Here is a 22006-nt window from a genome sequence, read left to right as displayed (position 1 = left end):
GAAAAGCAGAAAATGTAGGTATGTGCATGTGTCTGTGGGTGTGGTTTGTCATGCATATTCCTTATGGGTTTGCATCAGAGAGATCTTCTCACTAGCCTAGTAGAAATATTATCTTAAATGAAAAATTAGACATCATTGCAAGTCAACCAACATCAGGTTACATATTGCAAATAAACTGATAGTTGTCCCTAGACTCCTGTTGATTGCAATTCAGTTTCTGCAACTCTACGAGCAAGCAAAATAAAATTCAGTGGATAGCAGAGGCAAGGAAGAAAAAGTTGCACTTTTTATATCTTGGGTTGCGTATAAGACTGTAGAAGTTCACGAGTTGCTAAATGAATAGGTATCAGTCACAGAACATGTTGCTCCCTGCCTAGTGTGTCTGAAAAGGTCACTAAGGATCCAGTATGACTTCTCCTCTCAGGGCTAACTGGATTTTTTCTGGGTTTGCATTGAGCATCAAACACCTTGCACTGGTACCCTTACTCATTTCAGACATAAATAGCAGTAGTTCCCGTGCATGTCTTCAGATGGGCAAGATGCCCTGCGTACTATTTTGAAATCTTAGTATTTGAAGGCAAATTTAGAGTGATGGACTGGGAGGATCAAAATAATCTACAAAAAGGTATGTGGGGAAAATATCAGGAATGCTATAAATTACGTAATTTAAAGTTAAGGATTAGGTAAAACACACACATTAGGAGCTATGCAGAAGCAAAAATGTGGTTTCATGTTCTGGCTACTCCAGGAATGAAAAATGGGGACATTATTGTATTCATGTGTCTGAATTTGCTCCTATTATACTTGTATAGATGGATTTCAAATTTATAGCAGTTGCCAAAGGCGGAACTAAGCATATTACAGAGAATGTAAAATTTGTACCAAGATATGGCTGTCAGGCAAATGCAAGACTCTCTAGGGCATACTTTATACACACACACATATATATTTAATTAACTGTAACAGCAGCTGTGGTATTGTAAGTACAGCATATAACAAATAGAAAAAAATTGAATACTTAACTTGAAATTTGGCTAAACCTTGTTTCCTTGTGGGCATGAAGTACATTAACAGCAAAAAAAAAAACTATAAACAATTTTTACCCTAATCCAATTTCCCCCAAATAGCAGAGGCCTGCCTGAAGTGTAAGTATAATATGCAGTATACTCCATGGACTACATCACCAGTAATTCCACAGGATGAAATGAAACAGGATGAAAAAGTGCAAGCATAACTTAACCTGAAGTTAAACATCTAATAGAAGGTCAAATGGAACAAATTGTCGGGAAATGTCTGTCTCAGTAGCCTTCTATTGACAGCACCCTCTTCCAAGTGCCTGTCTGTAGGTATGTTCACAGTATGGCTGTGCAAGCATTTGAAACTGGAGTATTTTTACTTGAGTGTATCTAAGAACATTCAAGTGATTCTCTGCATTCCTTTACATATGAATCCTGTTTGCTTAGCTCCATGTAGCTGAGTCAGAGCAGTTCCTCAGTTGTTCATTAACTTTTCTACTGAATCGCCATTACTGTGGTCACATGTGAGCTTAACAGGTCAGCACCAAACTATCCTGTTCTTTCTAGGCTTCAGCAACAGGCTCTGCTTTAACAGTTCAGCAGCCTTCAAATTATACATAATGTGTTTGGAAAGTTTTTTCCACCTCTAACATAGTTTTGGCTGTACAGCTTAGAAGAACTCCACACTTCTGGAGCACACCCTCCACATTGCTTCCAAGCCTTGTGCCTTTTGGTACAGGTAGCATTGCTTTCAGGACTATCACTGGGGAAACCTGAGCTTACACCACCCCACTTGTGAAGCTTCAACATTCCTCTGCCAACACACATAACCCTGTACCAGCAAAGCAGCAGCCAGACTCACAGCCAGTACCTGTTCCTGGAGTCATCCTGCACTCAGAGCCAAGTACCAGAGCAGATTTATCTCTTCAGTATCAGTGCATTACAGTAAAGGTCTACAACTGAAACCTGGTGGCTTTTAACACCTGTTCAAATGGCTCCATACCAGCACTGGTGCCAGCAGCTCTATTTCCACACAGTGTTGAAATTACAGAACTGTCTTCTCCTGTTGCCTAAGTAATCATGCCATCTGCAGTCTGCCCACCCTCCTTCATCTCTAGACAGTCAAAGTCTAAGCTTAGACATCTTCAGCTTTGCAACCAGTATTATCTTCACTCCTCAGACTTTCAATTGCTTCCATTAGCTTTGAAGCTCATCTTTTTCTTGGGATACTGTGACCCCAGCACTCATCACTCCAGACTGAGCTCAAATGCACAAAGTTCACAAGAAAGGGAAGGAAGGACAGGCTACCAAGGAGAACTGTAAAGCACTTCCTAGGCCCACAAAGATAAAACTAAAACAGCCAAGTTTAGTTTTAAAACAGCCAAACGAAGCAGGTGACCTCATATCAGGAAAAAAAAAAACAACTGATACCCAGTCTTCACTGAGACAGTTTCCTCTCAAGGCACACATCTTTGTTCATAGTAGTAAAGCCTGTGGAATGACATTGCTCCCTATACTACAGATGGCATCCAGTTAAGAGATGCTTAAAGCTGGATCTCACAAACCCATTAGACTGGATGGAATTCAACTGACAGATGTACAAAAAGCCCTTCCTATCCCTTTACAGTGGTTATTCTATCAATTTATTCGCAGAAATGAAGTGGACATGTGGACCTGCAGCCAGTTCCATTTCCTCCACTGATTTGTGAGAAATACAAATAGGTTCTGAATAACTAATGAAACCTGTATTCAGACATAAGTGACTTAAAGTTATTAGGCCTTTAACACTAACACAAGTTTTACCTGCTTAGGTGACACAGGGGGATGTAATTGTTAGAGCTTCGCAGGTATGGTTAAACTGCAGCTGCTATTCCTGTAGGACTGATCACATGGAATTGAGACAGTTTGTTACATTGGTTGAATCCACTTAGCAATGGCATTCCTAGCCACTGGTTTCTGGTGTAGTGTACATGCCTAGTTTATCTTAAGAGACAAACTTCACCTTGAACTCTCAAAGTCAGTCTAAGCTTAAGTACCATAAATGTATGCCTGAGTTTGTTACTTATGACCAGCAGAAGCAGGAGTTGTCTTAATGCAGAGAAATTTTAAACATTTAATGCTGAAGAAAAAAATACAGGTTAAAGACAGCAATCTCAAATTGTTGTGTTCATTTAGACAAGCATTTTTAGCTTCAGGAACAGCATAACATTTTCATTTGACTTTCTTTGACATGCTGTCTCACTTTAAGCTACCAACAGGTTAACAGTTGAGATGCATCCCCTGCAAGGGTAAAGTAAATCTGAAGTAATTTAGGACAAGAAACCTATAGATCTGTTTTGGAACTAAACAATTTGATACCAAAAAGCATGAAGAGCGTGAAGGGTAGAATTGCTGGATCATCACTACAAACAATTTAAGCGAACTTTTATTGAAGCATTAAGTTGTGGTACAGATATTTTTAAATGATCAAAGTCTAACACCACAGAAATAATAAACACCATACTCCCCCCATCCTGATCACCCTAGATAGTTCAATAATCCATTTAACAGCTTCCATTTTTATAGCCGAGGCTTACGCTTCTATTTGTAAAATGTGTATTTCCGTATTACTTGAAAAGGGATCTTCAGTCTACTTAAAGGACCTCAAGTCAACAAATGTCAGGTCAGTTGGGACAATGTTTAAGAACAAAAAAAACCCCACTGAAATATTGGTCCTCAATACTAACACCAGAAAGCCTTAGTGCCATTTACAGCATGTAATTGATACCATTGGTAAAGAACATCAACAATATGCTTAAAATTAAAAAAAAAATCAAAATGTTCCAACCACTTGATTTCTAACCAAGCAGACTTTAGTTTAGAAGCACTGAAAAAGTGCTTCATTTATAAATACAGAAGGAAAAAAAAAAACATTGCGTCAAACCAGAAAGAGTCAAAACACTGCAAGGACAAGAGGGGAAAAAAAATAAGCTCAATTTTGTAGTTAACATGCTGGTCTCACAGCTGTTAAAATCCCAGTATTTGCAAACATAGCTGAAAGTGTGCCAGCTCTTTAAAGCCTGCATTTTAGTCAATACCCATTAAAGTGACTTTGAATTACACACTTATTCATGTTCTATGAATAGCATTCTACTTCACTTCTGTCCAGGTGTCCCAGACAGTTCTTGTTCTATGCCTTCACTTAATGCCCTCAAGTCACAGTAAGAGGAACCACCTTAGTAATTAGGAGGAAAAAACAGATGAAGTCACAACACTCAAATACAACAGAAGTCACATGCACAACAATGTCACAGGACTGTCACAAGATAGAGGCATTAGCTTTGCTTGGAACAACAAAATGAAGTGACACTGGACCAGTTTAGAAGCACTCTTTACAGTTAGAAGTGGTAGGTCACAGGTTTTGGAGAATAATCCAAACCAATCAACACACCCAGCCTGGCAAATTCCACTCCTTCACTCGATCTACCTGCCAATGCTCCAGAGCACCAGCTTCTCAGTCTGACATATTTGGTGATGAGGAAAGAAAATGTCTGGTGTCAATATGAATTTGCATTTTGCAAAGCTGTCACACAACTATGTCAAAGCACTTAGATCCTAACTCAGCTCTTCCCCTATCAAGTCTTGGGCCTTCAAATTCTGCCATTGTGTAGCAGTGTGACAGCTTGGGGATGTGGACAGATAAGTGAGCATTAAGGTAAGATGAAATTTAACCTGCATTAGTACCTATAACCAAGTTTCTAAAGGTGAAAGACCAATGCATTAGCCCAGTACTACAGTATAGCTGAGCAAGTTCCTATAAGCTTGATAAGTTAGTCTGATTTAAAAATAAGTCAACCACCACCTGTAGTAGCAAAACAATTTGTAACTGTTTCAAGAACTTTCTCCAAACATGAAAGTGTTAATTAGGAATCAGTTTCATTAGAAATCATAGAAGTTTGTCAAAAACTGTTTTAGACTGAAATCAGAGACGAAAAAAGTGACAATTTAACAGACAACTGTCCCCAGTAAGTAGGTTGAGGCTAAAGTCTAATGAGGACGAAAGCCTTGTCTGTGGGGAATTTTTGATGATACCTGGAGATAAACTATACTGTGTGTAATTCTACCTGAATCATTTTTACAAGTGTTGTAAAGTTTCATACAGGAAGATTTTTCTACATGCACTTCAATTTCACAGCAAGAGTGGCATAGAGTACCTAAACACAGAAGAGAGCATTCATGCAAGATATCTAATTCCTTGATATAATAATGCATACAATTCAAAATGGTTATACTATGATTACACCTAGGGCTTTCCACAACTACAAGGTGGTGGGAGTGGAAAGCATGGCCCCCTGAATTGTTAACTAGAAAGCAACCACCACCTCCTCTATGGGATTTCTTTTTGCGCTTTTTCTTCATTGTTAATCAACTGTGCTGTTGCTGACGATTCTTTGTAAAACTGGTAAAAACAAAATTATAATCACTGAATTGGGCAATCTGGTGATCAAGACGTTTAAACCCTTCAATCTTCTGGGCAGAAGAAAACACTGTACGACATTTAGAGCTCTAGAAAACAAAAAAGTGAAAGTTATTTTTAAAACTTAGCATTTAAAGATGGACTAGCATGATGTGTTGTGTGGTTCTTGTGACACTGTTACTAACATGCTTCAAACCTGTGCCTGACAGTGTTGCAGGAAGTTTCAATCCCAAGCAACAATTCTGCTCCTTATGTATGGTACTGCTTTTCTATGAACCATTAGCTGGCAGCATCACCATTACAAGCAGCACTTCTACAACTGACAGCTGCAACCAAATTGAAAAAATGTGAATGCAAGAAATTATACCTATACAGAACTGCACAGGAAGTAATTAAAATACTGAGACAAGGCTGCCTTATCTTAATATTTTTAAGTTTCCCAGAGATCAGATTTAGAGTATACCAAAGCAATACTGAAATATTTTTAGTTTAAAAAAAATTACCATCTAAATATAGAGCCAAACTGGAACCAACACTGCAGTAAAAAAAAAATCTCTAGCCTTGCTGTGTTTGTGTCTACATGCATTTCAGGAGCAGACAAGTTAATCCAAGAAAACTCACCTGATTAACAAAGAGGGTTGTCACAAATTTTCCTGGTTTGAAAACCTCTACAACTTTTCTAATCAGGTCATCATAAGAGGTCTGACTTATGTTTGTTTCAAAACTAACGTAAGAGAACTCTGGTTCTGGAGTGATGTGAATAGTCCAGTAAGTTCCCTGAAAAAAAAAGTAATTACCACCAAATAATTACTATTTATTTTAACATTTATTATCAATAAGTGTAAGACTTACATCCGATTTCATCCCATTCATTGAATACCCACAAGGATTGAACATTGTAGCATCAATAACAGAACCTGGTATCAGGTCACGAATTCCACTCATCTGAAATAGAAGTTAAAAAAGACATCACTCAGTTTATCATGCATCCTTGTACTTGTTTAGATTTAACTTAAAGGCAGAATGAACATTGATTTCAGAGACAGGACACCAAAACTCTCCCAATAACTAGTTTAATAGTTTGTACCACTGCAGATGAACTCACTTTGCACTCTGTCGCTTACCAAGTGACTGAGTGCCAAGTTGCATGTCAGATACTTTGCCTCTTAGAGAACCAAGCTGCATAAACAGCTTAGAATTCTAATACATAATTGCTTCTGCAACTAAAATAGAAAGTGGAGTTCCTGTTCAACTAGCATCCACAAAGTGAAGGCCATTTACATTTACTCTGAAGTGAGAACATACTTTATACTCTAGAATGAAGTGCAATTGCAAGCACTTTGATTTCCCACATGCTACTTGAGCTGCAGCCAAATCTCAATAGCAAATACAGTATGAGAATCAAAGCCTAAGATGGAAAGCCAGATGAAGTCAATGTACTTAGAGAAACTTGTTCATGTCACAGGACCTTCCCATTTGGAAGGAGAAAAGGAGGTAAAACCATCAAGTTATGCTTAAACCTTACACCCCACCCCCCACCCCCAAGTATCCAAAAGGCTCCATAATTTAACCTTGATTTTGATACCTAGATGCCCTTAGCATTCATTATCTTCAGTCTAAGTCTTACTCCTTGCAATCCCTATCCTTCAGTGGAAGTTACTCATTTGTTTTTACTCCTGTTCCTCCATTTTTCAGAGGATAAGCTTCCAATCACTCAAAGCACTGCAAATCTCTCCTTTCAATAGATTAAAGCAGGGGCATTGAAAATGTGAAGTTATATTCCCCAAAACATTCTAGAGTCAAATTAATTTTACACCCAGAACATTAACTTGACATTTCCTATGAGATGTTTTCTACCAAAAAATAAACCCTGTATAACATGCTAGTGAAGCATTTTGTGGCCCAGTTTCCACCATGCCCAAAAATGCTTAGTTTTCAAGCAAACGTACACGAGTGACATCATTTGCAGTAACACCATCTTTCATGTAGAACTGGTCCATAACTACTGGGTCAAGCTCACTCATCAGAATTTCCAGTGTCTGATCAGGCTGATTGGATATCCGACTCTCTGGGAAATCCAGGGTGTACAGGTACCTATACAAAATACAAATCATTCATGTAATAAATATTAGCAGCACCAAGTTACACTGTAAACCTCAAAGATTTCAGTCTTCATATACATACCAGCAATCAGAATTCATACGCCCCATGCAATAAGCTGCTCCATCTGAGAAGATAAAAAGTCTCCAGTTAATATACCACAGCTGATGCTTTACGTACAAGATTAGCTTCATTTCATCTGTAGAAGTCTTCACAGAACATTAAGAGGTTCGCTGATACAGTCAGCATCTGTATCAAATAACAAGGCATTTAACTTCAGGAATGTAAAGCCAATAATCAGAAAAAACAGGCTCCCTCAGAAGGTGGCCTGGACACTCCAGTTCAGAACCTACTAGCAGGAAATTCAGATTACAGCTTTAGCCATGCACAGATGGAAAGTCTAGTACTCAATTATCTGTTTATTGAATTTGTGATTAGCATGTATTTTCAAGTAACCCAGAGAAGTAAAACAGCTTCCATGTTCCTTCAAAAAACTTCTGACAGTAGTTAAAATTCAAGGTTGTTCTTTCAGGTTTTAGATTTTATTAAATGTTTAAATTCAATCTTCAGTGCAGTGACTTCTCTGAGGAAAGCTTACATTTTCTGTAGTGTATTAGTTACCTTAGATTACTATCCTATCTTCTTAATGAGGCTTTTAGGGTTAGCGAGAGCCGGATTCTGCAGACTGACTTACTACACTTCATTGGTAAGTCTGAAAATTACCTCAGTTAAGACATGGTGTTAAGTATCAAGCTTGGTATGATTTAAACTTTGATATTGGCAAACTTTGAACTTAATGAATTTCTGACAGTAAGTATTATAGCTCTGTATTTTTATGCAGCTGAAGCTTGTGCTGGTTGCAGAAATGAAAGGAGTGCTAAATGAGTGGCCTGGCAGCCTGAGTGTATTGTACCACTTGCCACATCTCACTTCATATCAACACTTCACACAAGCTATGCAACTCTGCTGAAGTTTCATGAACTTACTTGGGAAAATTTCATTAAGAAACTCTACTTCTTCCTGGAAATTCCTATGTGGGTACTCCTGGTGGGAAGGCTTCATGAAATTCTTACGCGAATAAAAGAAGCTCTGAAAAAAAAAAAAGGTACATCTTAAATATTGATTTTATCAGTCCACCTTGAATCTAAAAATCTAGAAAAATGCAAGCATTTATTATCAGCTTTCACAGGACTTAAGTTTTCATTGTCAAACACTGCTACCTGCAGTTCCATTTCAGAGGCATATAGTTATTCCTAGCTTAATTTGTAAGGCACAGAAGACAGCTTACTTCCAAATCTGTTTTCCACAGGAAAATCTGACTTCAACACTGACATGGGCATGGAAATGTTTCACCCTTAAGTAAACTTCACTAAGCACAATAGGATTTGCAAGTCAGTATCCTTTAAGAGGCAAAGAGAAAGCTAAATCCTACAGCAGAGCAAGCAATCCTACATTACAATCTTCCCATTATGGGAAGCACAGATACATGTCAAAGGAAGTTTCAGAATATTTAATAAAACCAGTGAATTTGAAATATTAGTAAAAAGCTTTAAATACATTCTAAGGAAGACGCAGCATTTTTGGCACCTTACCTGAATTGAGTCAAACCCACTGTACTCCCTAGCAAGCTCCAACAGGGGAACCAGTGCTTGCAGTAAGAGGGTGGTACCACACGTCTTCAAAATGAAACGTCTCTTGGAGACAAACATGCTACTCTCACTGTAAAAAAAGATGTGTTAAAAATATTAAGTGCTTTATATAAAACAAGCCAGGAGAGTATGGTTAGATCTTAGTTCTTATCCCAACCAAATGCATTACTGTAAGTGAACATTCAGCGTATGTCACAAACATGCTTGGCAAATGGAGCAATCCAATAGATTTCAGCTAACATTTGAGAGCCATTATGATTTCTCAAAACAAAAACCTGCTGCAAGCATGATATTACACAACTACCATACTACAGGAAAAGAGGTACTACATGCATTACACATCCTCAATCTATTTGAGAAATGCAAATATGCTCTGAAGTGGATACACAACATAGACATACAATTTAATTTCTTAGCCCAGACACAGAACAGGGTCAAATAAATCTGACTCTCAGCTGAAATAAAGCCTATGAGAAAGTGAACTTAAAATAGGCAAAAGCCTTAACAGAATTTAATAAGTTGTCTGGCTGTATCTTCTAAGAAAGTGGACTACTGGAAAGCAGTAAATCAGCACCCACCCACAGAAATAGGAAGCCTCATAATGAGAGTATAGGCACAGCTATACACTATGCTTAAGATACAGAAATCAACTGTACATAAACTGTAAGCCAGATACTTAACTACAATCCCTTAGGCATTAATACTACATACAGAACACTTAAACATGCATACCAAGTATCTTCTCACCAAGTAACCAAACGATGTGAATAAATGTCTAGCTTAAATAACTCATTCAGTTTGGAATGCTATTTAAGAATTCAAATTCAAGGTTATATTTCATCCAGGACATAGTTGTAACAAGCTACATTCTTTTCAGAATTTTGTTTTAAATATGTGAAGCTTGCGGAAACAGGACTTCAGCACAGTTTCTTTGACTAGCTTGCTCTTAGCCCAACCTTGCCCTCAAGGCAGTCTTTCAGAGTACAAAAACTGAAGCTTTTTTAATCTGAAGTAAAAACAGAGAATGTCAATGTGCCTGTAAAGCTCATGTACAAAAAAGCATGAAAGTATTTTGCATGATGAAAAACACATGGCAGAAGTAGTGTTCTTACAACTAACTGCTTCACAACACAAAAATTCCAAGATTTCAGAAAAGCTACATTTCTACAGATGTCCTTAGCTCAGCTGCAAGAGTTGTTCCACTTGACTGCATTATCTGAAGTTATAGTAGATCTACTGATACAGTTTTTGCTGATCTAGAAGTGACACCTATATGCACTGTTCTGCTAAAGTAATCCTAAACCTCTTAACTGGGGAGACTAGTTTACCCCTGGACGACAAAATTCAGTGATCTGGTGCAGAAACACCACAGCTCTGTCCTTAACTTTTAGTTAAGGAAAAAAAAAAAAAAGAGACAAACACTGGTAACTGAAGATATTTCCGCTACTGAACAGAAGCATGACAGTACTATGATTAGCAGACCCCTGCAAATTCTAGTCATGAACAGCAGGATCTTAAGCCAAGATGGTATTCTCAGTCAAGTGGATCCCATGTGACAGCTTTAACTTTTTTACCTCAGAGAATAAAAGAATAAGCTAGTGGCTTACCTGAGTACATAAGCTTCCTGCTTGTCAGTTTTTGTCACACTTATGATCAAACAATGCACATTCTCCAGAAGTTTGTCCCACTCAATCCTGTGAGGAAATTATAGAAGAGCAAAAACAGGTTAAAGTGAAGTAGCTTTCTGGAACTCTGAGTAAAATGTATAGCTCAAACAAGACCATAGATCATCTTGAGTTGCCGGACCCGAGAGCACAAAGGGTGAAGACTTTTTATATAGGAATTGTCTATCACAATGCAGTTATATCCAATTCTTAGCTCCCAAAGGCTAAGTATTCCTTAAGATCTGTAAGTGTAATCTGCTGCACAAGGACAATTGTCAAACAGTAACCCCAAGCTTTAACTAGGCAAGTCAAGAGAACCTTAAGTCTCGCATCCTGCATGTACCAAGATAAAATTCATTGTTATAACTTAAGGTATGCTTTAGGTTGAATCTTCATGTACTTCAACCACAGTAGTTACTGGCAACTACTAGCGTCATAAACCAGCAAGTTAACATTAACATGTTTTGTTTGTCCAGATAAGAATTAAGTTCACCATTTAATTAAAAACTAGCCCTAAAAACTAATATCTCAATGACCTGAACTCTCCTTTGACCAATCAGGATGACAGAATTCCTTCTACCTGTAGAAGATAAAGACTTAGAGCAAATAGTTTGGAACACTACACTACCAAGAACATAAACTTAACTATCTTCAGAGAGTGCAAGTTGAAGCTACAGTGATACATTTCAGTATAGTGGTAGACATTTAATATTTCAATTACTTACTGTAATTACTCACTCTACAAGGAATTTTATTAAGAAATTGAAATAAAAAAATCAAAAGGCTCACAGTAAGCCCAAAGATTTCCAAGTACTCATGAAAAGTGCCAGACTTGCAAAAAACTACTTACTTGTCACCTCAGTTGTGTCTACACCAGATCAGTAGAATCTAATATTATCAAATTTGCTATAAAGCAGGCAGGAAGAGATACAGCTTCCTAAAGTTGCAAAATTAGAAGACTGCCAGCTGCCCTACTTCCCCCTTCCCTCCCTTCCCACAGCATATACCACTTGTAGGTTTGTGTTGGCTCCTATGCTCAGATCTGTCATGAACCAAGAAATTTAGTAAGCCAGCAGAAAACTAAGCTGCTCATCAGTAGAGCTGGAACAACTATAAGACCCTTTGTAGCCAGGAGGACAAAACTGAAACTTTCTCATCACCAAGCTATTGCATTGACTCAGCTGCCCATATAACCATCAGCCTAGTCCTTCCTCGGGAGTCAGACCTCCCTCCCTTTACTGACACTGTAAAAGCTCTGTAGTTGTACTTCAGGACAGAGCACTTACTGTTAATTCTATCACCAGAGTTCCTCCAGCAGGCATCAATCTTTCCCCTTAGAAAACTGGTCAGTTTGCAAAGTTCAAGTTTTATATTTTGCTGTATATGTAACTAAAAAGTATTCAGATATTCTTTGTTTCCCTAAACACTCCAGCAAATAAGTGCTTTAATTTTTCCCTCAATTGAGAATGCCTCCTAAAACTGAATTCTGTACCTTTACTGCTAATACTTGAAGTTTTTCCCTTGTAAAGTGTATATTACACTAAACCAGTATATTTATACAGGAGTCAATTGGAACAACATACTTCACTTAGACTCATGCTACAGCCTCCTTTTAGATGAGACTGAAGTGATTAAATCCCTCATAATTAAGTGTGCATCTGAACAAGTTTATGAACTCTGTGATACAACTGGATACTTAAAATCAAAGGTTTTCCCTACCACCCCAGTTAGTGAACCTTGATGAAATACTCTTCTGTATCTATAGACATGACAGCACAGACCACTCAAATCCACATGTCAAATTCAAAAATCAGCTTTTAATGTTCAGATATAGTGTCCCACACACTTATACAGCTCTACACTTATGTCGTTGACTGGGTTTAGTTCTGTTCCTGATACTCAAGTTTATATGAAAATGCAAGTGTCTGCTCATCTTTGAAAAATCTGGTAAATGCAAAAAGTAGATCATATTATACCTATTTTTTAAACGCTCCTAGACCATCATGCTACTTTGCTGAGAAGAGGACTGAAGGATTTAGTTTTCTCTGGAACCTACAGCACACCTGCATAAATTTGGCAGCCTTACTATCTTCTCTCTAACATATTATTATACTCTTCCTGTAAATTGAACTAGGTAATGCGTTACCTTGGTTTGCTATGGTGAAATAACTGTTCAAATCATTCTGGCACCACTACTGATGATATTTTATCTGCCATTAAAGAAACACCTAGTGTCTGAGATAACACTTATGAAAGCTGAGGCAAAGATCCTGATGATGCTGAGCTGCAGTAACCTCATTTGCACATTACTACAAATCTGATTTTGTACTTGTCTAAGTATTGATGGGTATTTAACTGTCAACTAAGTCCAAAGCCTACCATGCAAAGAACATCCCTAGTTACGCTTCTTAGTACTGTAGTTGGTATTTAGGTACTATGGCTGAAATCTGCAGTTGCACTAGACCTTCGCATCTTAAAACTTTGCTCAGTTCTTCACTATTCAACTATAGAAACCATAGCCAAGCATAAACTAAATCCTCATATATTCAGTCTTTACAGTAATAAAGGGTAAGTTTATCATTTGATCTGACTAGAGTAGCATTAAGGAAAAAGTCTACAAGCTGAGAGCATATGAGATCCCAAGCTTGATCCAGAAGCATACATAGAACAGACAAGCAAAGGGTTACAGCACCCGGGATGAGACTTTGCCACACTAACGAGGCATTTTGGAGAAATACTGGCCTGTACCTATACGCACTTTAAAGTAAAGCACAGAAACTACAGAAAGGCCACTAACACGCTGGATTTGATCTCAGTGTATTTAAACAAGATGACCTTAATATTTGACATTTTCCATTGTTTAAAGCAGAGCTAAGGAAGAACATCTGGGATTGCTTTGTACCAAGTAGACTGAATTCACTAGAAGTCTAACTCTCGCATTTCTTCCTTTTCTCTAATCTGCATAATTATTTAAGTGTTACTGGTTAGAGAAAAGGAATGTCCACCTCCTCTTAATGTGGAAACAAAAAATCCACCTTAAAAATAGTATTTCAATGGTTATCAGTACATGCATTGCAGCTAATTCAATTTTATTTTGTCAAGTAAAAATACTCGAAGTTAGTAATTGAAATTCTTGAGAACACTACCTATTTCATAAGTAAGTGAAGTCTTAACTGGGAAACAAAGCCTCCAACTGAAAAAGGGAAACCAAAGATACTAGTTATCAATAAAATGCTATCATGGGCATCTGCTCTGCAAAATTCCCATTTTAATGGGAAGTATGTAGATTGCATTACTATTCCCTAAATTATTTCCCATAGCCAGATCTCACAACAATCCCAAACACTGTGGAAATTGCTTCACTATACTCAAGCCAAGCATACTAGAATATGATGCATGGGAGTCACTGGTAGCTAAGTTCCATTGCAGACCTGCGTCCGCTGGAACTCCAAACTGAAAATGCATTTGAGACTAAATGCTCACTGTTGCATAAGCTTACTACCCACTTCATTCCAAAGCTGTAAGATCCTGTTAATGAAATTTCAAATAACCGATGCTACTGAAAGTTAAAAGTTTCTCCAACAGGTAAGCGCCATGCATCTTAGTGGTTGCACTTGCTCAGAGAATACCAAATGAAAATGGAATACATCTACTCAAGTGTGAAAAACTGTCCATGCTTGAATGGTAGAAATTTACTTTCTTGTTCTATGCTTGACTAGCAGAACATGCCAAAAGAAAAAAAAAAAGTTCAGCAATCTACTCCTATACTTGTGTTGCAATGTTTAGTGCCTTATCAGCACAGACTTGTTACCATAGTGTAAATAACTTCAATTCAAACTACCACTCAGGTACGTCAGTACAGAAATGTATCAGAACTGAGAAGTATTGTAATTTATTTTTAGGGAGTATGCTTAAAGGGTGTAACAAATGAATGGTCAGTCTCTCCCAAGTTCCAAACCATAATGTTTGCTCCTTTATTTCATATTTCTGAGAAATAAAGAATGAATAAGCCATTAATCAAATTTTCCTTGCCAGATAAAAACATACTTTTGAATGCAAGTTACTGGCCTATTCTGAGCCTTAAGGGGTGAAACAGGTTCTTAAGACAGAAGTCAAGCATATCAGGCCGTTGCACAGTACTGCTGTTTCAAGCCAACTGGGAAGGGGATAACAGCAATTTAATGAGATAAAGAACATCAAGAACTTGTTCCTATCAGCAATTAACAGCCTCCACAAGCATACCATCCCACCACTCCAGTAACAGCACCTTGCTAATGCAGCCCAGACAGCATTGGGAGGAGAAGTTGTTTTTGCAGTAGGGTAAGAAGTTTTAGGAAATAAAAAGACAGCTTAAGCTGTATACATACTCTTGCAGAGCTTTTCACTAAAATAGAACAGTTAACAAGTCTATAGTAACCAAAGCAATAAGCATTTTAATCTTGTACTTTACTGTAATACCTTGTTTTAAAATCAAGCATTCAACTGCAGAGCAACATTTTATTTCCTCACCTGTTAGCTAGTAAGTATTTTTAAGAGCAGATATATTAATTACCTCATTAGCAGGCTACAGTTAAGTAGGCAAATTCCTAACAATACCACGATCCAGAACAGCCAAACTCAAAGCCTTGTTTGAACTGCTTCGGCAGAGGAGCTGTAGCCAAGGCGTGCAGAAGCTGGCTAAGTAACAGTGTCAGCTGAGTTGCAACATTAGTTTCAAGTGTCCTGCAATAGGTGGATACAGTAAAGCACCTCCTAGCAGTTGGTGTGTTTCTCTGCAGAGCGCTGCACATGAATTATTTCCTATTAAAATTATAACTTAGTTTATAAACTGCTGTTGAAGATAGATTATCTTAAACTATGTTCCCACTCTGAGTTTAGACTTAAGGCACTGGTAACTTGATAGTTTTCCTTCAGCAGTATCTGTGGAGTGCACAAAACCCACACACCCTCTATTATGCTCTGAACATAGATATACAGGAAGACTCTCTGCATCTCTGTCATCTTAAACTTAAAAAACCCCTCTGTAGGTACACGCAGTTAATCTTGAATTAAAGACAGGCAGCTGAATGGAAAATTTCATCCATCTCAAAAGTAATTCCAAGCAGTACTCCTCACAAAATACTTATTACCTAGAAGGTCCTGAGTCAACTACTAAAGAGAATCCTTCCCAAATGACACCAGTATATTTCAGCAGTAGCACAAAGATGGTCACAGACAGTGCTTTAAAGGCTGCACATTTCTTCTGTTGCAGGCCTTTTATCATTATTGCAGTTACAGCAGTACACACAGAATAGCGACTCCATCCTTCACATCTAAAGTATTTGATGGGTATTCCTAGGTCTCTCGTGTCAAAGGACAAAACATACCTGACACCCAAGATGTTTAAGGAAGCATGAGCCCCAACAGGCACATCAGGGCTCCAACAAGACTTACAGGCAAATCCAGGGCAAGTTTGAGTGTAACCTTTGTAACCTTCTCCAGAAGGCAGATACTGTGTAAGGCACCAAGTATCTACCACATGCCTCAAATCTTCCTGTCCTCCTAGCCGAGTAAACAGCAATTATGAAAGCCCTTTGGGGAATATTCCAGTAACTACATATTTTAATAGGATGCTCTACAAACTCTCACTAAGGGACCAGATCTTTGACAGAAAATGACTAACCAAATCCTTCAGCCGTTTCAGCGGTAAGACAAGAAAATATCAAAAAGCCTTCAACATAAATCTTAACTTCCCACAAGCAATATTATAATCAATAGTAGTAGTGAGTGTAAAAGGGCTTGTTTCCTTCATGTCAAACCATTTTTTAATTACAATGGAGAGAAAACATTTTACCTGTAATTTTGAACATATTTGCTAAAATCTAGTTTATGAATATCAATTTTGATGAGGGGAAGACTGAAATCTTACAGTTCTCCAGATTACCTTTTATCTTCATGTAAGAGAGCTCAGCAAGTACACAGTGACAGAAGCCCTTCTTCTGGCACAATCCTGCCTACTCTGCCTTCTTCTCAGTCTCCCCACAGAGGAGGCCAACACTCTTGTTCCAAAGCACTGCAGGACTAAGACTAGAATAAGGCTTATGGCTCAGCCTCCCTGTACCTTCACTGTCAGAAAACTGGCAGATAACACTGCTGTGGTCCTACGGACTGGGGGAAGGAGTAGAGGTGCAAGAGCACTGCAGCAGTGAGCCGACTCAGGCTATAGGGTGCAGTACAAAGCAAGTATTTACAGCACTTTACCAGATGCTTGACTACTGGCGCTTAGAAGTCTTCAAGCAGCACTGAATGAGAATCTCATATCAGTGTCACTCGATATTGCTCATTACTGCACTGTTTTTTCTTCAGTTTCTGGTGTGTCCACATAATATAGATGAACAGGAAGCACTTAAGGGTCCATGAACAAGCTTAATTTCAGAGTACTCTTCAGGGTTGAATGTTTGAGACATGGACTCTTAATACTTGCATCATTAACCTATGGTTTCAAACTTCCCTACATTCAAGATCATGATAAACCTTGAGATGTGAAATGCATAGTTGCACACCATCTGAAGGAATAAAAAGCTTATTTTACTGTGGGGACAGTGAATGCACTACTTTCACCACAGAATTCCAGGGCTCGCAGCATGTTCATCATGTTTTCAGCAAACTCTTTTTTATACATAGTTCATTAAAAAAATGCTTTACAAAACGTAGTGACAACAAGCACTGAAGTTAAAGCAAATTAGTTTGAGACCACAAAATGTTAGCTTCATTCCACTTCATTCCACTGAGTAGGGTAGGCATCTTCAGATGCTTGCCACTATTTCAACCATAAGGCCTTTTCGCAGAACTGATTCACCAATGAACAACCCCTCTGCCCCCACAAGTGAAGCCCATGTTCAATACTTTAAAGTTTTTAGTTGAGACTTATTGAAACAATAAGTACAGATATTATCTGAAATACTCTACACCTATACAAATTATTCCTTAGAAGGTAGACTTGCCTATAGGAGAAAATGTGAAAAAATTCTTAGTTCTGTTCAGCTTTTTTCCTTTTTTTTTGCTGGTAACATCCAAAGACTTTAACATATCTAATCTCCAGCAAGCACATGCAACATGGAAATTTTTAGCTTTGAACACCAGCTTAGTCATTCAGTAGATGAATGGTTCACATTTCACTACTAAGCAGGTACTACAATACAAAAGGCAAGCTCAACTGGTTTGCAACTTGACTCTAATTTAGCTATTGTTCTATAGGTTTTAAATTCTGTACAACATAAACTAGCTTATTCAATTGCCTTTATAGAATTAGGATAGTGACATATATTGTATTCAGAAGTTCTTCATTTGTATCTATCAACTGCAGTAAATAATTTAAATCCAACAATTTTCTAAAAGAGAATGTTTATAAAACTTCATTTCATGCTAGCAACACAATCACTGATTATTACTCCTGGACAGAGGCTAATTCTCAGACGTGTCACAGCTTCCTACCAAAGAAGTATACAGCTTCAATTAACATCTCCTATTAAGAGCCAATTAACACAAAGGCCTTCAAAGCTCACTCACAGCTCTGAAGTTGTGTTAAAGACCACATGTTCAACAGTTAACAGTTTATATCTACTCTATTAAAACTTTACAGGCATATCTTAACCATACAAAGGAACTGTCACAGTATCTGCCTTGCAATTACACTAAATGCTCTTGAGCAGTTTTAAAAATTGTCTGCAGTTTTGTTAACATGAGCCTGAGCTGATAAACAGAACACCAGAGAGCATGAATGGGTCAATGAGGAAAGCACTTGCAGAATGCCATCTCTAAACTAGATGTGTCTATTCCAACACCAGCATATTAACACAAAGCCAAATGAATACTTTTGGAATCTTTTACATTTAAAGTCAAACATGACAAGAATCCTGAAGTGCCTCCGTAACTCATCATCTGCACATGTTTCAGCTGGGATTTGCAATAGTCTCCCAGGATTGCCTGGACATTAACTACACAAGTTGTTACCTTGCAGTATCTGCTACACCACTAAATCTCAAAGAACTGTATAACCACATGTGATTATTTCCACATTAAGCACATTATTCAAAGAGGTCTAAATAGTTCCACAAGTCAGAAAGTTACATGAGCAAACTACCTCATTACACCAGCAGTTCAGAGCTATACATGTATTCTGCAGCACTTCTGGCATGGCAGAAATGAAGCTCCAGCTACCCATGAGCTAGCGGTGTGTATATACACACACACACATAATGTGGGCTATTCATTATTTCAGGAAAGGCAGTTTATCTGCCCACTGGCAATTCAGAGCTTTGGACAGCTAACTCTACCAATATATATATGCACAGGAAATTTGCTGAGAAATACAAAAACAAAGGAAAAGACAAATAGCCTATGCTAAATATGTCTTTGAATGGAGACACTATCACCATTAACAGATTCCAAACGTTCAACAGATCGTGACAAGCTCTCCTCCAAGCTCCCTGACCAAAGACCACTGGGTAACAGTGACATACACAAGCAGAACTGGATACACAGAAAACACCAGGTCCTCAAGCTACCATCTAAACCTGGGAAATTGAATAGTTTACCATACTGATAGTGAACTACTGACCTAAGTATAACCTTCAGATTTGCTCTGTATGCTTAAGACAAGCCTGCTTTTTTCAACTATGTCAGCTGATTACACCTACATACCAGTCTTGTCATCCCTGCAAACTGCTACATAGCTTTGGATCCATAAGCAGATTTTGCTTTGTACTTCAAGCTTGCAGGTCCCATTTTCTGACACTTCCAGGACACTTATGCCAGAACATGATTTTCTGCAGGTTTACCGTTGGACCCCTTACCATTGCAAGTCAGAAGTCTAGGTATTCCAGTCTTTCCGGACTGCTCCCCCTATAAAATACTATACTGGCAAGTTACAGGATAGACATCTCACGCTTGTTTTGCCCAGCACAGTTTCAAACAGGACCGATGCGCGGGTCGGTGGCCATCGGCTGCTGCGCTAACAAAGGCCGAGCAGGCATACCTCGGCCACAGGAGGGAAGAGCTCTGGAAACACGTGTACACGAGAAGCTGTGTGGGCCCCGGGCCTTTCTTCCTCCCTCCCTGGGTGGCAGGGAAAGAAGCGCCAGCACATTCTTCAGATGCCCATTGGGTGACAGGCGCGGGCCCACCCCTCCGCTGCGCCCGGCTCTCATTGGCCTGAACATGTCAATGAGGGGGGAAAGAAAAAAAAAAAGAAAAAAGAAAGAGGCAGCGCGATCTGGGAGCGGAGCCAAGAGACTCACGTGTAAATCGTGGCTCCAGCCACACTTCTGGAGGAGGGGAGGACATCTCCCCCCGCCGCCGCCCGCCTCACTCCGGTGCCTATCCCGAAAAAGGGAGACGCGGGAAGGGTTCCCGTATGCCGCCTGCTTCCCTCCCTGCGCGCCGCTGTATGAACCTGTCCGGCTTTACACAGCGCCGGCGGTCGCCGCCAAACCGGCCACGTGAGGAAACCATCAATCCTCGTCGCGACAGCAAGACGGATCTCCCCTTCCCAGCTTCCATGAACTGGGAACGAGATTCTTATCCCCTACTCTCCGCAGCTCAGCCGGTCCCCCCAGTCAGGGATTTTCCGAGCCTTCCCATCCCGAAGCCGGCGGGAGCAAGAAGCCTCGCTGTAAGGGGCTTCCAGGGCTCTCCACGCGAGCGGGGCCGGCAACGAGCGCGGAGGCTTGGCGTAGAGGAGCTGCCGCCGCCGTGCCCCCGGCAGCCAGCAGCACTGCGACACTCCGCCATCCGCCTCCCGCCCGGCGCGGCACACGCCCGGCTCTCCCCTCCCCGCCGCCACATGTTGCCAGCAGGGACCGCACGGGGCTACACCAGGTGGCAGCACGGAACGGCTTCCGCGCCGTCCCCGGCACGGCCACCTCCTCCCTCTCCTCCGCCGCCTCTGCCGGGACGATGGGAGGCTCCCTGCCTCCGCGGCCTTGAGGCGTGGGGAGGGGTGGCGGGGGGGTCGTCTCTGGAGGGCGGCAGAAGGTCATTCCCCTGCCCTCCCGCGGCGGCGTTGCGCCGGGAAGGGCCGGGGCTGTCACCGCGGGAGGGGGAAGGAGGCCGAGCCCGCCGCCGCCACCTCGCGCGCGCGCGGCCGCTGCCACCAACGGCTCTCCCGAGCCACCCCGGAACCAGCCTCCCGTCAGCGCTGCCGCCAGCCCGCGCACGGCCATTACCCAACCCACCCCCCCCCCGCCAGCTCCTCTCACACTCTCACCTCCCCACCGCCGCCAGCACGCCCGGGCCCCGCGTGCGCCGGCCATCCACCGGCCCCTCCCGCGCCCCCCCCACACCCCCCAAACCCCACCCCGGCCGTTAACGGACCTGGGTATGGTGCGAAGATCGCCGGACCCCTTGCTCTGGTGCGGCTCCTGCTGCGCGGGCTGCTGCCGGGCGAACCACACCTCCAACAGCTTCTCGGTCCCTTCGAAGAAGTGTGCACCGTTCTCCTTCATGGTGAGACAACTCGGCAACCAACAACCACAGAAATTTAACGACAACCAAACTACCGCCCCCGGCCGCTACCGTTTGCTGCTGCACGGGCCGCGCTGCTGCCGCCGCCGGGTCCCAGTCCGTCCCGGGCGGGTTTCACCTTCTAAGGGATTTTTTTAATATTAATTTACAAAAAAAAAAAAAAAAAAAAAGGAGGAATAAGAAGAAAAAAATTTTTTTTTTTCAACCAGCGAAAACCACCCGGAGTGCGCGGCGGCGGATGCGGCGTGAGCGTGTGTGAGAGGGTTACAGTCCGAGCGGGGGTGCGGGCGGGCAGGCGATGCGGTTCGGTTCCTTGTAGTCCGTGTGTTCCCCTGTTACAGAGAAGAGCGTTGAGCGAGCGCTAGCTAATGTCGCCGGCCATACTGTGTAAGCGAGGAGATAGCGCGCACGCAGCCCCTTTTATAGAGCGGGTAGGTAACGACAGCACGTAGAATCGCGCTGGCTATTGGGCCGCCGCCGCTCAGGCTCGCCTTTCCCCGTTTCCCATAGGGTGGCGCTGACGCCTGTCAAGGCATATGCCGGTTCCTCTGGCCCTACCCATTGCAGCCCGCCCGCCCGCAGGGAGCGGGAGCGGGGAGCGGGGAGCGCGGGCGGCGG

General features: G+C 40.8%; 1 protein-coding gene across 1 annotated transcript; it reads right to left on the bottom strand.

Moving 5' to 3' along the window:
• Positions 1-3423: 3423 nt before the first annotated feature.
• Positions 3424-21759, bottom strand: AMD1 (adenosylmethionine decarboxylase 1). The gene is made up of 9 exons (XM_086745902.1): positions 21239-21759; positions 10829-10915; positions 9165-9291; positions 8559-8661; positions 7657-7699; positions 7422-7566; positions 6325-6417; positions 6094-6249; positions 3424-5561 (listed from the first exon to the last, which is right to left on the bottom strand). The coding sequence occupies exons 1-9, from the start codon at positions 21367-21369 to the stop codon at positions 5421-5423; spliced, it is 1026 nt and encodes a 341-aa protein (XP_086602028.1). The 5' UTR covers positions 21370-21759; the 3' UTR covers positions 3424-5420.
• Between the last annotated feature and the right edge of the window lie 247 nt (positions 21760-22006).

This window comes from Chlamydotis macqueenii, chromosome 3, assembly GCF_036417535.1.
Source record: "Chlamydotis macqueenii isolate bChlMac1 chromosome 3, bChlMac1.mat, whole genome shotgun sequence".
Lineage (NCBI taxonomy): Eukaryota > Metazoa > Chordata > Aves > Otidiformes > Otididae > Chlamydotis > Chlamydotis macqueenii.
The sequence above is the reverse complement of the archived record's forward strand: the minus strand, read 5'-3'. Positions and strand labels throughout refer to the sequence as shown.

Bases quoted from the DNA above. Each gene is read 5' to 3' on its own strand.
- AMD1 (XM_086745902.1), bottom strand. From the start codon at position 21,369: ATGAAGGAGAACGGTGCACACTTCTTCGAAGGGACCGAGAAGCTGTTG. The intron at 9,292-10,828 runs GTAAGCCACTAG...CTTTTTTTACAG, and splicing joins CAGGAAGCTTATGTACTCAG to TGAGAGTAGCATGTTTGTCT. The intron at 6,418-7,421 runs GTACGTTTGCTT...CTTCTATTTCAG, and splicing joins CTGCAAATGATGTCACTCGT to ATGAGTGGAATTCGTGACCT.